The sequence below is a fragment of the Dromiciops gliroides genome, chromosome 3 (assembly GCF_019393635.1).
Source record: "Dromiciops gliroides isolate mDroGli1 chromosome 3, mDroGli1.pri, whole genome shotgun sequence".
Classification (NCBI taxonomy): Eukaryota; Metazoa; Chordata; class Mammalia; order Microbiotheria; family Microbiotheriidae; genus Dromiciops; species Dromiciops gliroides.
Genome location: NC_057863.1, coordinates 214513205 through 214527241, shown reverse-complemented (window position 1 = coordinate 214527241; position 14037 = coordinate 214513205). Strand labels below are relative to the sequence as shown.

The 14037-nt window shown below is 37.2% G+C and overlaps 1 protein-coding gene across 1 annotated transcript in view; it reads right to left on the bottom strand.

Moving 5' to 3' along the window:
• ADGRG2 (adhesion G protein-coupled receptor G2) overlaps window positions 1-14037 on the bottom strand; it is a 168794-nt gene that overhangs the window by 42914 nt on the left and 111843 nt on the right. Inside the window, exons 7-11 of the mRNA XM_043994983.1 lie at window positions 12260-12298; window positions 10562-10603; window positions 9086-9139; window positions 3745-3812; window positions 2498-2553 (exon numbers count right to left, since the gene is read on the bottom strand). Of these exons, the coding sequence (XP_043850918.1) occupies window positions 2498-2553; window positions 3745-3812; window positions 9086-9139; window positions 10562-10603; window positions 12260-12298 (259 nt within the window). The remainder of the gene's footprint in view (window positions 1-2497; window positions 2554-3744; window positions 3813-9085; window positions 9140-10561; window positions 10604-12259; window positions 12299-14037) is intronic.

Below are 14037 nucleotides of genomic sequence, written 5' to 3'. Positions count from 1 at the left end.
TCTCCTTTTGCTTTCAATCTTTCCCAATATCTGGGTCTTTTCCAATGAGTCCTGTCTACTGATTATATTGCCAAAGTATTTTAGCTTTAGATTCAGCATTTGTCCTTCCAAAGAATAGTCTGAATTAATATCTTGAAGTATTGACTGATTTGATCTCTATGCTGTCTAAGGGACTCACAAAAGTCTTTTCTAGAGGCACAGTTAGAAAGTGTCTATTCTGTAGAGCTCAATTTTCCTTGTGGTCCAACTCTCACAGCCATATGTTGCTACTATAAAAAAAAAAAATCCATAGCTTTGACTACATGGACTTTTGTCAGCAAGGTGATGTTTCTGCTTTTTAGTATGCTGTCCAGATTTGCCATAGTGTCTTTTAATTTCATGGCCTCAGTTACTGTCTGCAGTGATCTTTAAGCCCCAAAATATAAAATTTGACAATGTTTCCATTTGTTTTTCCCTCTATTTGCCAGGAGGTGATGAGACCAATTGCCAATATCTTGGTTCTTTTGATGTTAAATTTCAAGCCCGCATTTACACTCTCTTCCTTCAATTCTCATAAAGAAGCTTCTTAATTTCTCTTCACCTTCTGCCATTGGTATCATCCAAATATGTGAGATTGTTGATATTTCTCCAGACAACCTTAATTATAGCTTTTGCTTTGTCTAGCCTGGACTTTGGAATGATGTACTTTGCATATAAGTTAAATAAATAAGGTGACAGTATACAGCCTTGTACTTCTTTTCCAATCTTAAATCAATCAGCTGTTCCATGTTTGGTTCTAACTGTTGCTCCTTCATGCGCATACCGGTTCCTCAGGAGACAAGTAAGATGATCTGGTCCTCCCATCTTTTTGAGGATCTGCCGCATTTTGATGTGATCCCCACAGTCAAAGGTTTTAGTCAATGAAGTAGAAGTAGATGATTTTCTGTAACTCTCTTGCTTTCTCCATAATCCAGTGAATGTTGGCAATTGGGTTTCTAGTTCATCTGTCTCTTCAAAAACCAGCCTTCTCTTCTGGTAATTCTTGGTTCACATAATGCTGAAGCCTAGCTTCCAGAATCTTAAGCATAATCTTGCTGGCATGTGAAATGAGCACAATTGTTTGGTAATTTGAACATTCTTCAGCATTATTCTTTAGGACTGGGATGTAAAGAGATCTTTTCCAATCCAGTGGACAGTGTTGAGTTTTCCAAATTTAATGGCATATTGAGTGCAACACTTTAACATCATCATCTTTTAGGATTTTATGTAGTTCAGTTCCAGTTCTATCACTTCCACTAGCCTTATTGTTATCAATACTTCCTAAGGCCCACTTGACTTAATTCTCCAGGATGTCTGTCTCTAAATCAGTATCCACACTATCATGGCTATTGGTGATATTAAGATTTTTCTGGTATAGTTCTTCTGTATATCCTTGCCACGTCTTCTTAATCTCTTCTATTTCTGTTAGGTCTCTATCATTTTTGTCTTTTATTATGGCCATTTTATGTTCAATTTCTCTTTCCCATTCTATTGTTTTCTTTCTTTTCATTACTCATTTAAGAAAAATCTTCTCTCTCCTTTCCATTCTCTGGAATTTTGCATTCAGTTGGGTATATCTTTCCCTTTCTCCTTTCTTTTTCTCTTTTCTTCTTTCCTCCACTATTTATAAAGCCTCATGAGATAGCCATTTTTCTTTCTTCTTCTTTTCTTTGGAATTTTTTTGGTTTTATTCTTGAACAATATTGCAAACCTCTGTCTATAGTTCTTCATATATTATAACTAATAAGTCTATTCATTGCTTCTACTTTATAGCCACATGTAATGTTATTTAGATCATGCCTATGTGGGTCTGTTGGTTTTCCCTACTTTCTTCGATTTAAGTATGGATTTTGTAATAAGAAGCTCATGTTCTGAGCCTCAGTCGGCTGCAGATTTTGTTTTAACTGACTATATACAGCTTCTCTACCTTTGGCTGCAAAGTATGTAATCACGCTGACTTTGATATTGACCATCTGGTGATGTCCATGTGTAGAGTTGCCTTTTGGGTTGCTGCAAAAGAGTGTTTGCTATGACCAGTGAGTTATCTTGATAAAACTCTATTAGTCTCTGTCCTGCTTCATTTTATACTTTAGGGCCTGTCATTCCAATTATCTTTTGATTTCTTGCTCCAGTATTCCAATCCCCTATGATGATGTTTGTCTTCATAGAATTGTTCAATTTTGGCCTTTTCAGCAACAGTGGGATTTGAACAGAATGAGTTCTACAGAGTTCTAACAATAATTCTTCTTATTAAGATGATTAATAAATCTTGCTGAATCTCAGATACCAATGGCATCAATACTCCCTCCAATTTCCAACCAATGAGAAGAGGATGGCACCATATAATTTGGTGCTCAGTGACTATGTACATAACCATACAAAGCAAATTGACAAATCTCTCTTTCTTTGCTGCCAATACCAAAAGAAAAGAGGACTGGGCACTACTTTAAGAGAATCAATCAAATAATATATTACTTACTTTGATTTGTTTAATGGTAGGTCTTCAATTAAAGTGGCATTGACCGCATCTTGGTTCTGTCAGAAGCATAAAAAGTTCAAGACGGTTAAGATACTAGTTGTACCTCATTTCTTACACCTTAACAGGAAGCTATATGGTCACTTTGCAGCTACATTCCATAGCCCTATATAAAAGAATAGAGAACTGGATTCCTATCTGAGAATAGAATAGGCAACCTATCATTTCTGTTGTAGTTGAACCTGGGATTTTTAGGACAAGATCTGGATAAAAAGAGGTCTGAGATATTTATTTCTGACATACCCCATTCTGAAAGTCCCATGGAAGCTAGGTTTTTTACTCCTCCCCTATGAGGTATTCTGGTTACTTTATTGTAATGGGTTTTTAGATAACACCAAACTTTCTATAATGGTAAAAACAATACCCTAAACCTGGAAGAAGGATCTAAGAATCAGCTCAAGAATTACCAGGAAGACTGGAGGACAACCTAGGACAATCCTAGAGTTTTCTGCAGTTGGTAAAAAATCAATCATTCAATCAAGTATTGATTAAATGACTAATATGTGCCAGGCACTATATCTCATGGGAACTGGTTGGAATGGGACCAACTTCAGAAAAGTGTATGGTCAAATAATGTTGGATTTGATTAAATTCTATTCTTTCTTAGTGAGGAACTTCTAACATACACTGTATTTTACAGTAGTAACAGAATAGGATTGTCTCAAGCATTTCCTGCCCTGCCCCCCCCTTTTTATCCGAGGGAAAACTAACTAACAATTATTAAGAACATGCTTTGATTGTTAGGAACTCATATTCAGTTGTAGTACTTAATAAACCAGCAGTTCTGCAGAAGTCATTGTTTAAACTAAAACATTTTATATATTAAATTCATAAGTATATGAGGAGACATAGAGTGAACCTTGGGGTCCAGAAGACCTCTGTTCTTTCTCTCTTTGGTGAGGTCAAACTTTACCTCTAACCCCTATTGTCTGTGTGACCCTTGTCAAATAACTAACCTCTCAGTGTGCCAGGTACCACCTTAAGTCTCAAAACAATGAAGAGATTTGCAATGATAGAGGAACTTTCTTCACTAGGAATTCCCTATTCTGATAAAAAAATCTGCCATTATCTCCCCCACAAATTATTTATATAAACAACAATTAATTTAATCTTAATCATAACTAAATATTTATTATTTTATTTATTTGTTTCCTCCCCTTCCCCAAGTTTTCAAAAGGAATAAAACCTACCATGTTCATATCCTGGGTAATATTGCTTTCTTCATGGTCTTCAAATGTTGCCACACCCCTATAGAACACTAAAAAACAAATAAAACATGTTGAACTTTGTGTTTTTAAAGTCTGAAGACTGAGGTTGTATTTAAATTTTTTTTAAAGACTCATACTTTTAGTCATACGCTTAAAAAAATTCTCATTTAGTTAGAGAGTCAGCAATTATTTATTAAGCACTTACTGTGTGTCATGCACTCTGCTAAGTGTTGGAAGTATAAAGAAAGACAAACAAAAAACATTGCCTGCTCTCAAAAAGTTCATAGTTTAATGGAGTAATGCTATTTAACATATTGTTCTATCTGCAGGATGCTCAATCAATTAAATAATTAACAAGCATTTATTAGTATTTGACAAGTACTATGTGGGGTACAAATATAAGAAAGTCTCTACCCTCAATGAACCTAGATTCTACTGGTTCATTTCCAATTAATATTATGTGTTAACTGTTTTAGAAGAGTAACAATCTCATCAGATGTGCAGAACCTGTGTCCATTTGTCAAAGGCTACCATATTGCTTCTCCTTTCCCAAGCTGTGACATGGAGTGGGGCCACAGTATAAGAGATCTCTCCACACCTTAGAGGTCCATATGTGCATGCTTTATGTTCAGCCCTTCCTTCCCCTCACACCCCCCCATTCAGGTGCCAAATAATTTCCAATATCCTCCCTGTTCAATTAATTTTCATTCCATTCAATACAGTCAGCTCCAAGAGATAGCCTCAGCACCCCCACCCTGGCTTTGGAACTGCTAACAATGCTCACAGTCCAACCCCTAACACTTGATTAGATTGCAGTTGTATCACATTGCATTTCCCCCCATTAGTGCCCCAAAGTGATTAATTTGCTTGTTTAAATAGACAGCAGGAGTTCAGCAAGGGTAAGGGGTCTAAGACACTAAAAGGTTAAGAACCCTTGCCTTTAAGTTAACATGGTAGTTCAGGCAAAGTCCAAGCTGAGGCCTGTGGAGATCTGAGGCCTTCCCTCTTTTCCTTTTAGCATAGGGAATTTCACTGGAATGTTAAGAGCTATGCTTTTTAGATGGAGCAGTGGATAGAACACCAGCCCTGGAGTCAGGAGTACCTGAGTTCAAATCCGGCCTCAGACACTTAACACTTACTAGCTGTGTGACCCTGGGCAAGTCACTTAACCCCAGTTGTCTCACTAAAAAAAAAAAGAGCTATGCTTTTCTCACATTTGTACCTCATGTGGTACTTGGCAAATACTCTCCTCCCTTATGAAATGCTTGATTACTATTTAATTGATTGAATACTCTCCTAGTGGGCAGCTAGGTGTCACAGTAGATAGAGTGCTGGACCTGGAGTCAGGAAAGCTCATTTTCCTGAGTTCAAATCTTCCCTAAAGACACTTACTAGCTGGGCAAGTCATTTAACCCTGTTTGACTCAGTTTCCTCATCTGTAAAATGAGCTAGAGAAGGAAGGGACAAACCACTGTAGTATCTCTGCCAAGAAACCCCTAAATGGGTTCACAAAGAATTGGATATGACTGAAAACAACTGAACAACAAGTCTCCTGATAGACTGGATTTCTTGAGAGTGAGGACAATTTTTTGTCTGTTTGCCACCTCTTAAAAAAATATCCTTAGCACCTTTTAAATAGCCCTTCCCCCTTTAAAAATATCTCTAGCAGGTACAGCTAGGTAGCTCACAGATAGAGCAGTGATCCCAGAGTCAAGAAGACCTGACTTCAAATCTGGCCTTCGACTATGTGACCCTGGGAAAGTCACTTAACCTCGGTTTAACTTAATCCACTGGAGAAGGAAATGGCAAACCACTGCAGTATTTTTGCCAAAAAAGTTTCATAGACTTAGTACATGGGGTCACATAGAGTTGGACACAACTGTCATTGAACAACAAACATGTGTCGGGCACTGTACTAAGGGTGGGGGTACAAAGCAAGGTAAAAGTTCCTGCTGTCAAGGAGCTCACTGTCTAATGGGGGAGACAACATGCAAACAACTAGGCACAAACAGGCTATATACAGGATAAATTGGAAATAGTCAACAGAAGGGACTGGGAAAGGCTTTCTGTAGAAGGTGGCCCTCCACTGAATACACTACACTCTTCTTTCCTCTTAATGTATTTTTCTAACTCTTTAACATCATGTTCATACCTCTATGCTCAAGCGGCTCTGTAAATGTAAACAACTATAATCCCCTGGTGTTTTCCTCCTTGATTCAGGGCCTCTGCTTGTTAGTTTAAGTGAATGAGCACCTAAATGTATGTGGTAGCTATACAATACTTTCTAAGTAGTGAAAAAAATGAAGAATTCATTCAAATAATAGTTCATTTAGAGTAAAAGAGGAAAACAGTAGAAAGAACCCATGATGTGGGATACAGAATTACTGGGTTCAAGGCTCAGTTGTGACACTTACTAGCCCAGTGAACCTATGAGCAAGTCATTTAAGCTCTCAGCCTCAGTTTCCTCAAGATAAAATGGGAATAATAAATATCTATTTCAAGGTTGTATTGTGAGGCAAGTATCCTTAGGCATTATATGAATTAAGTTTAGGCTACAAAGTTAGTTTGAACAACTTAACCCTTCTCTACTTCCTAGACCCTAAAATGACCACTTGTCTTAATTTCAGGTAAATAACAGCTTCTATTAGAGGCACAGAGTAGGACTGGGACTTCTGAGGTTTTCTCAGGGGTACCTCTTCTTATGCTCTGTGGCAGTTGGGATTCAGTCTTCTGTACTCTCATTTAGTCAGTCAGTCAACGGTCATTTATTAAGCACTTAATGTGTGTCAGACATACTGCTAAGTGATAGTTGTTCACTCAGTAGTGTCCAACCCTTCATGACCCTGGGGACCATAGCATGCCAATGGGGTTTTCTTGGCAAAGATATTGGAGTGGTTTGCCATTTCCTTCTGCAGTGGATTAAGGCAGAGGTTAAAGTGATTTGCTCAGGGTCACATAGCTAGTAAGTGTCCGAGGTTGGATTTGAACTCAGATCTTCCTGTTTCCAGGCCCAGTGCTCTGTCCACCACACAACCTACTTGGCACACAGCAGGCATTTCATAAATGTTTATTGACTGAATGACTCACTGCTAAGAAGCAGCAATTATGGCATCAGGAAAACCTGAGTTCAAGTCTTGTCTGGGACACCTGCTAGCCTTTTGATCAAAAGCAAATAATTTAGAATGTGTCTGATAGAATGTAAACTCTGGAAGGCCAGGTACTATTTTATTTTTGTATCCTTAGAACCCAGAACATTGCCTGGGTCATAGCTCTACTTTTAGTAAATGCTTGTTAATTGACTTAACTTCTCAGTGGCCCAGGTGATTTCTTAAGATAATGAATTATAGACCAACTGCCAATTCGCATCAGTGAAAGCCATTTCTACGTGAATAAAAATCATAGGTCTCTTTTGGACCGAAAAAAAAATCAGAAAGGGTACTTTATTTTCTTTCAGAAGCAAAAACAGCCAATATTTTCCTGCCAGACTCTACCAGGAACATGGTGCCCAGAACACAGCTCAAACTAGTAAATTTTTCATTTGTTTACCGTAATATTTGGATCTGAAAATAAGTTGTTTACATGAAACTGCCTTCTTCCTTAACCAAAGCCGATCTGATATCACTTAAAAGCTTCATGCCTGAGCTTTTCAAATAAATTATTAAAAAGTTAACTATGACCACAGCTAAGGGAATAGGCCCCCAAAATACTTCCAGACTGACCCCATTTTTATTACTGAATTCCTAACTCCTTAATATTATAAAATGCTCAGATAGCTCCCACTCTCTTTCCCTTTCCTGGGATCTCTCCCTCCAATTCATTGCTGAAACACATTTTCTTTTAGTCATCTTTTTTGTTCCTGCTCTCATAGGTTTTAATGAGGAAACACAGCCCTGGTGCCAAGATGCTATGAGGAAGGTGGTTGTTCCTTTCCTTCAGGGCCCCAGCAGAAAAAGAAAACATTCAGGTTTCAAGAATAGCATGCTCTCATGAGATTTCCACCTCAATTTTAAAAATAGCGGATAATTTGAGCTGGGGAAGGGAAAATACATTACTGGCATTAGTGTATCAAATGAGCTTGGTAGAGTTCAGGCTTCAAACTCCTAGCATAATGAGTTGATTTATGCTTAGCAGACTATAACCTTTCTATTAACACATTATGTATTATTTATAGATTTATTTTATACAATGGCTTGAAAGGGACTCTTTACATGGGAAGCAGATTTGATAGAAAATGTGCTCATAAGATAATGAGAAGAATTAGTGATATATCTAATTAACACCAGGATATCACTAGCATATTTAGAGCTGGAAAGGACCTTTGATATCATCTCAACTAACCAGTGGTTCTCAAAGGGGGTATGGTCCAAAGACTCCTAGAGACCCTTTCAGGGGTCCTGAGAAATTGAAATTCTTTTCATAATAACATGAAGCCATTTTATTTTCTAATATGGCAAATATTAATAGACACAATCCATATAAACAAAAGCTCTTTGGAGGAGACCTTGATAATTTTTAAGGTATAAAGATACCAAACAGTTTAAGAATCACTGATTCTTGGGCAGCTAGGTGGCTCGGTGGATAGAGCATTGGCCCTGGATTCAGGAAGACCTGATTTCAAATCTGGCCTCAGACACTTGACACTTACTAGCAGTGAGACCCTGGGCAAGTCACTTAACCCCAATTGCCTCACAAAACAAACAAACAAAGAATCACTGATTCTAGTCTAACACCCTCATTTTAAATAATCAAGGTAAGACACTAAAAAAAAAACCAAACAAACAAATAATCAAGGTAAGAGGGGCAGCTAGGTGGCACAGTGGATGAAGCACTGGCCCTGGATTCAGGAGGACGTGAGTTCAAGTCTGGCCTCATACACTTGACACTTACTAACTGTGTGACCCTGGGCAAGTCATTTAACCCTAACTGCCCTGAAAAAAAAATATCAAAGTAAGAGAGGTCCAGGAAAGATATGCAACTGGCCTAATGTCCAGCCCTAAGTGGCTGAGCCAGGATTTGAACCTGGGTTGTTTGGACTCCAGATCCAGCTCTTTTTTTTTTAATCTTTGGTTTCTGAATACATTTAAATATGTGGTAAATAAATTTTACTTAATTAATAAAATAGACATATATTAAACATTCACTTTTATTAAGTTAGTTTAATAGCCACGAGGGCCATTGTAAGATCTTGAATCAAAGAGATAAACCCCATAGAATTAGCTATAGATAGGGGAAAAAAAAGAAACAAAACCTACCTGAATTAGATCATTATTCACAATAAAAGAAATTTCCTGCAGAAAAAAGCCAGGAAAGGTGATGTACTCACCTGAATCACTGCAGACAGATGACAGATTGCAAATGTTACTCTGAGATTTTACTCCTGCAAAGAAATAGTAATGCTTCTGACTCATGTTATCAAGAGTTATGTCACATATAGCCAGCCCCGTGTTTGCAGATTCAGTTATCTGATGGGTGCATGGTCCTGGAGTATTAGTGAAGCAAAAGCAAAGTGTACCTGAGGAGCTCCACAAGAGGCAAATCATTTAATCTCCTAGTTTGTGACTAGAGGAATTTGTCTCTTTACTACTCTTCAATCTTTATCTTTTTTTTCATTAAACTTTCATTAAAAAAACACACCATACCACAACAAAACAACAAACAAGAGACAAGGAAAAAACCCTTAAAGTCTTTCCTTTGTTAAATATACTTGCTTATATGTATGTATGTGTGTGTGTGTGTGTGTGTGTGTGTGTGTGTGTGTGATTCATGAACCTGTAATGAAATTCTATGGTATAAATATAGCTGAACATAAAATATATAAATTATAATAAATGTATATATAGGATTATATTAACATGTGCATATATATATATCACACACAGTAGTATAATTTTATTTGATTTGTTGGAAATATGTATATATAAAGGGTATCCTGAAATTCTTTAAAATTATAAACAGTGCAGTTTTAGCTTAAAACTGCAATGAGAATTTTGGGACACCATATATAAATATGTCTGTTTATCTGTCTATCTATCTATCTATCATCTATCCATTTATTCATCCATCCATCCATCCATCCATCTATCCATTCATCCAACTATCCATTCACCTATCTATCTACATTTGCCTAACACTATGTGGGTACTCTGAAATAAATTCTGTTCTTCACTTAAAACACAATTTAATATGTAATCCTCCAAAAAGTTCTTCTTAAATGCTATCGGCTTTCAGATAAAGAACTGGTGGAGTCTATTAATTTTTGTTTTTTTGGTCCAAGTTTTCTTTTACAAAATGACTAATATGAAAATATGTTATACATGATTGTACATGTATAACATAACAGATTGCTTACTATCTTGAGGAAGGGGGAGAGGGAAGATAGCATTTAGAGCTCAACACTGAATGTTAAAAATTGTTTTTACATGTAATAGGGGGGAAATAAAATATTACTTTGAAAAAGCAGATCTTTTAGATTAAGAATATCTTCATTGTCTAACTCACCAGTACAATAGCCCTGGGGAAACACAAGTACTTATGGTACTTATCTCTCCCTAGGTATACTCAGAGTGCATACTTCAGTATTGTTTTTCTCATTATTAAAGTGCAAGTTTCCTAAGGGAAGGTAATGTAGTTGATCTTTACCATTATCCTGAAGTACCTAGTAGGTATAAATATCTGTTTACTGACCACAGATTTAATAATCAAAATATTGTAATAAATATAAAGAAAATATAAACATTGACTGTATGTCCCATTTTACTTTTTAAAAGAACAAAGTCTTTATATTGATATTAAATCATACCTGATGTATTGAAGGTTTTTAATACAGTGATTTTAGCTTTTTCTGCAAAGAAGCAATTTTTAAAATTAGAGAATTGCTGATTGTTAAAAAAAAGTCTGTTATGAGAATCCTTTTTTAGTGCGATTTTTAAAAAAGCCCCATGGACATTGCTGATACAGCAGCACCAAGGAAATAAGTTACTTTGGGGACCACAAATATGTTATAATTATACCATTTTCAGAAGGGTAGGTACAAGGATTTGTCGTATTGCATTTCCATGCAGTAGCAACCTTGAACTTACCTAATTAAACCTCAATGTTTTCATTTCTCAAAGTTTTGTGAGATTAAAAAATATTTCTGTACTTCCCTTGGCTCATTGCAGTTATTTAGCCTTATTTTTATAAAGCTTGGAAACTAAGGGATGAGTTGGTTCCAGCCCTGCAGGTAGTGAAGGGAAGGCCAATGTATGAGAAGAGAGTGGGTAGGGAATGAAACTTTAAAGTAATGGCCTTGGTTAATGGGGAATCATGTAAGTGTCATTAACATACCAGGACATTCTGCAATCAATTTTTTTGTGTGGGAAAAACTGCCCTTTTACATTCCCTTATGACATAGGTCAGCATTATCCCCATTTTATGAGTTAGAAAGAAGCTAGACACAGCCAACAAGAATCACAGAGCAAAGCAACAATAGAACCATGCTTGTCTAAGTCTCCAGAGTGCCTCCTTCCCACATCCCACCATCCTCCCTATCCATAAAGAAGATGCTCAGAATAGTTTGGCTGCTCTTTTGTACTACTGGGTCCTGAATTTGGCTTAAGAGGATGGAAGAAAGTAAATAGTCATTTTTAGGAAAAGTAATTGTAATTCTGTTGGCTACTGGAATATCAGCCATGGTATGGCTGAGGAAAATTTCCTATTAGTTGCCTCTTGGGGGTAAAGGCTCCACTGGCCAGTACTATCAGTCCTTGTGAGGCAGCAAAGTGCCTGAGAGCTACTAGTCATACTAGCATTCCATTCCTCATCCTCAATTCTCAAAAGAGACCCACCTGCTACCCAAAATGAACTGGCCAGCTCCCTAGGGACAGATGGAATTCATGACTAAAGACATAGAAGAAGCAGTAAAGAGTGTGATTCAGATGCATTCAGTGGAGGGATAGCCAACTGGGAAGCTTTACTAATGTGTACAGGGCATGAATTTTCTGAAGAACTAAGCCAAGGAAGACCATTTGATCCATTCAAATGGTTTAAGGGCTGATACTGGAAAAATTCTTAAGGATAGCTAGGGTTGGATTAAGTAATTCTGCTTTTTCAGTATTTTAGAAATGCCATTCTTTCATATTATCTATGAATTTTTCTCTAGATTTCAGTCTTGTGGGCTGTGGTTGGTGGCATTTCTGTTTGAATTTGGGAAAGACTGGTGTGTAGTCATCCGAACTGCCTAAGATAAATAATCTGTGTTAATACTTTCTTTTCCAGATCTAACACATCCTTTTGTGCCTGGTTCCATCAAAACTGTTGTGACCTTTGCTAAACCAGCAAGTCAAGGTTAAGAGGATATTCAAATTACATTAAAATAATTAAAGAAGAGTGAGCAGGAGGGGACAATTGAAGGCAGAGAGGAGACAGGATGGTTGGGAGAATTTTTAAGCTAAATCCAGCTGACTGGGTGACCAATGAAAGAAACATGCCATTAAAATTTTAAAATAATTGACATTACCTGCTCTGCTTAGAGTGGACAATACACTTGAGGTACCATCTAAAATGAAATGATATAAGTTAGCATAAATATAAGATGGGAATTTAGAAAATGCATTAATTCTTTAGTAACTTAAGTACTTTTGATTCTAGGAAACTTGTTGTTACAATGGTATCCTATGAAATGACTAGTTGTATGATCTTGATCAAGACCCTTAACTCCTCTGAACCACTGCTTATTCATCTATAAAATGAGGTGATTGAAACAGATGACCTTTGAGGCCTATTCCAACTCTCCATCTATGATACTATTTATGTTTATTTTTGGCATTTTCTCTCCTGATGATGGTGAAAATTCCTCGAATGAATCATTATATTTCTTTTTTCTTTCCTTTTTTTTTTTTTTTGGTGAGGCAATTGGGGTTAAGTGACTTGCCCAGGGTCACTCAGCTAGTAAGTGTCAAGTGTCTGAGGCTGGATTTGAACTTCAGTCCTCCCAAATCCAGGGCCGGTGCTCTATCTACTACACCATACAGTTGCTCCTGAATCATAATATTTCAAACTGTATTGGAAAGATCATACCACCCCTGTTGAACCAGATTATCCCGCCATTTTAGGAGACCGACTTCATCCATTTCAATGGACTATAAAACATGTCACCTACTGGCCAAACATTTGGAAACAAACCTCTCCAAACCTGACTAAGCTGATACTTGAGAGATTCCTTTTCTAGGACTCTACTTGAAATGCCCAGAGTATAGTTTAAGTATTTAATGAATGCTTGTTGACTTGCCTCTTTAGCTTTTTGCCAAAGCTTGTGTTCTACTGATGATAACAGTCTCTGAGAGGCCCTGCTCTGATGAGACATGAAAGTAGGACCTTACTGGAATATAACATTTATAGTATCTGTATACATCAGTATATCTAGGATCTGAAATTTCATCACTGAAGTAGCACAGTCAATTTAGAAGGTAAGTCTAAAAACATTTGCTTCAGGTTCAGAGAGATTAAATAAGTTGCCCACAGCTAATTGAATACTGTGAATTCACACATCAGCACATCAGAGGAGGGGTGAGAGTTCAGGTCTTCCTTGCTGAAAATCTAGTACACACATTCCCGGGAGGGGGGAAGGAAGAGGGGGGGAAAGGTTAGGGGAGTGGCATCCCTGCAATCTGGAAAATTTGCAGAAATGTTTTTGGACCTTCTCTTTCTACCAGAGAAGTCTGAATTATTATGGTATTAAAAGATAAAAAATGTTGATATTATACAATACTATACCTTTATTTTATGCATTTCTGAGTTTCTAAACCTTTTCTGTGTTTTCTGTGGGCTCCTCAAAACTTCCCCCAAATTCCCATTTAATTTCTTATGCCAATCCATGATATATTGAAACGGTAATGGAAGGAGTCTCACTGTGGAAGGGATAACTGTAGTTTGTTCACTAAAATATGCCGTTGTTATGGTAGTGTGTATAACAGTGGGCTTGTGTATATATAAGTAGTAGTAGAATAGTAAAAAATGCTTGTTTAGGGGGCGCAGGTGGTACATTGTTCAGCAAGGAAGAGGTTCTCACTGTCCTATGGGGAAGAGAAGAATGGGATCAGGAGCTGATTGCTCCAAGATTGCCACTTCTTAGGGAAAAGTGTTCAGGGGAGTAAAAAAAGGGGAAATGGAGCTGGTGTATCAGTCACAAGCAGTTTTGTTCAGTGTAGGGAGGGAGACTGTTGGATCCTGGGTGGGCCAGAGCAATTGTGGTTTTTCTCTCTTTGTGTTTTTACTTTGATGACTGGGAATGTGTCT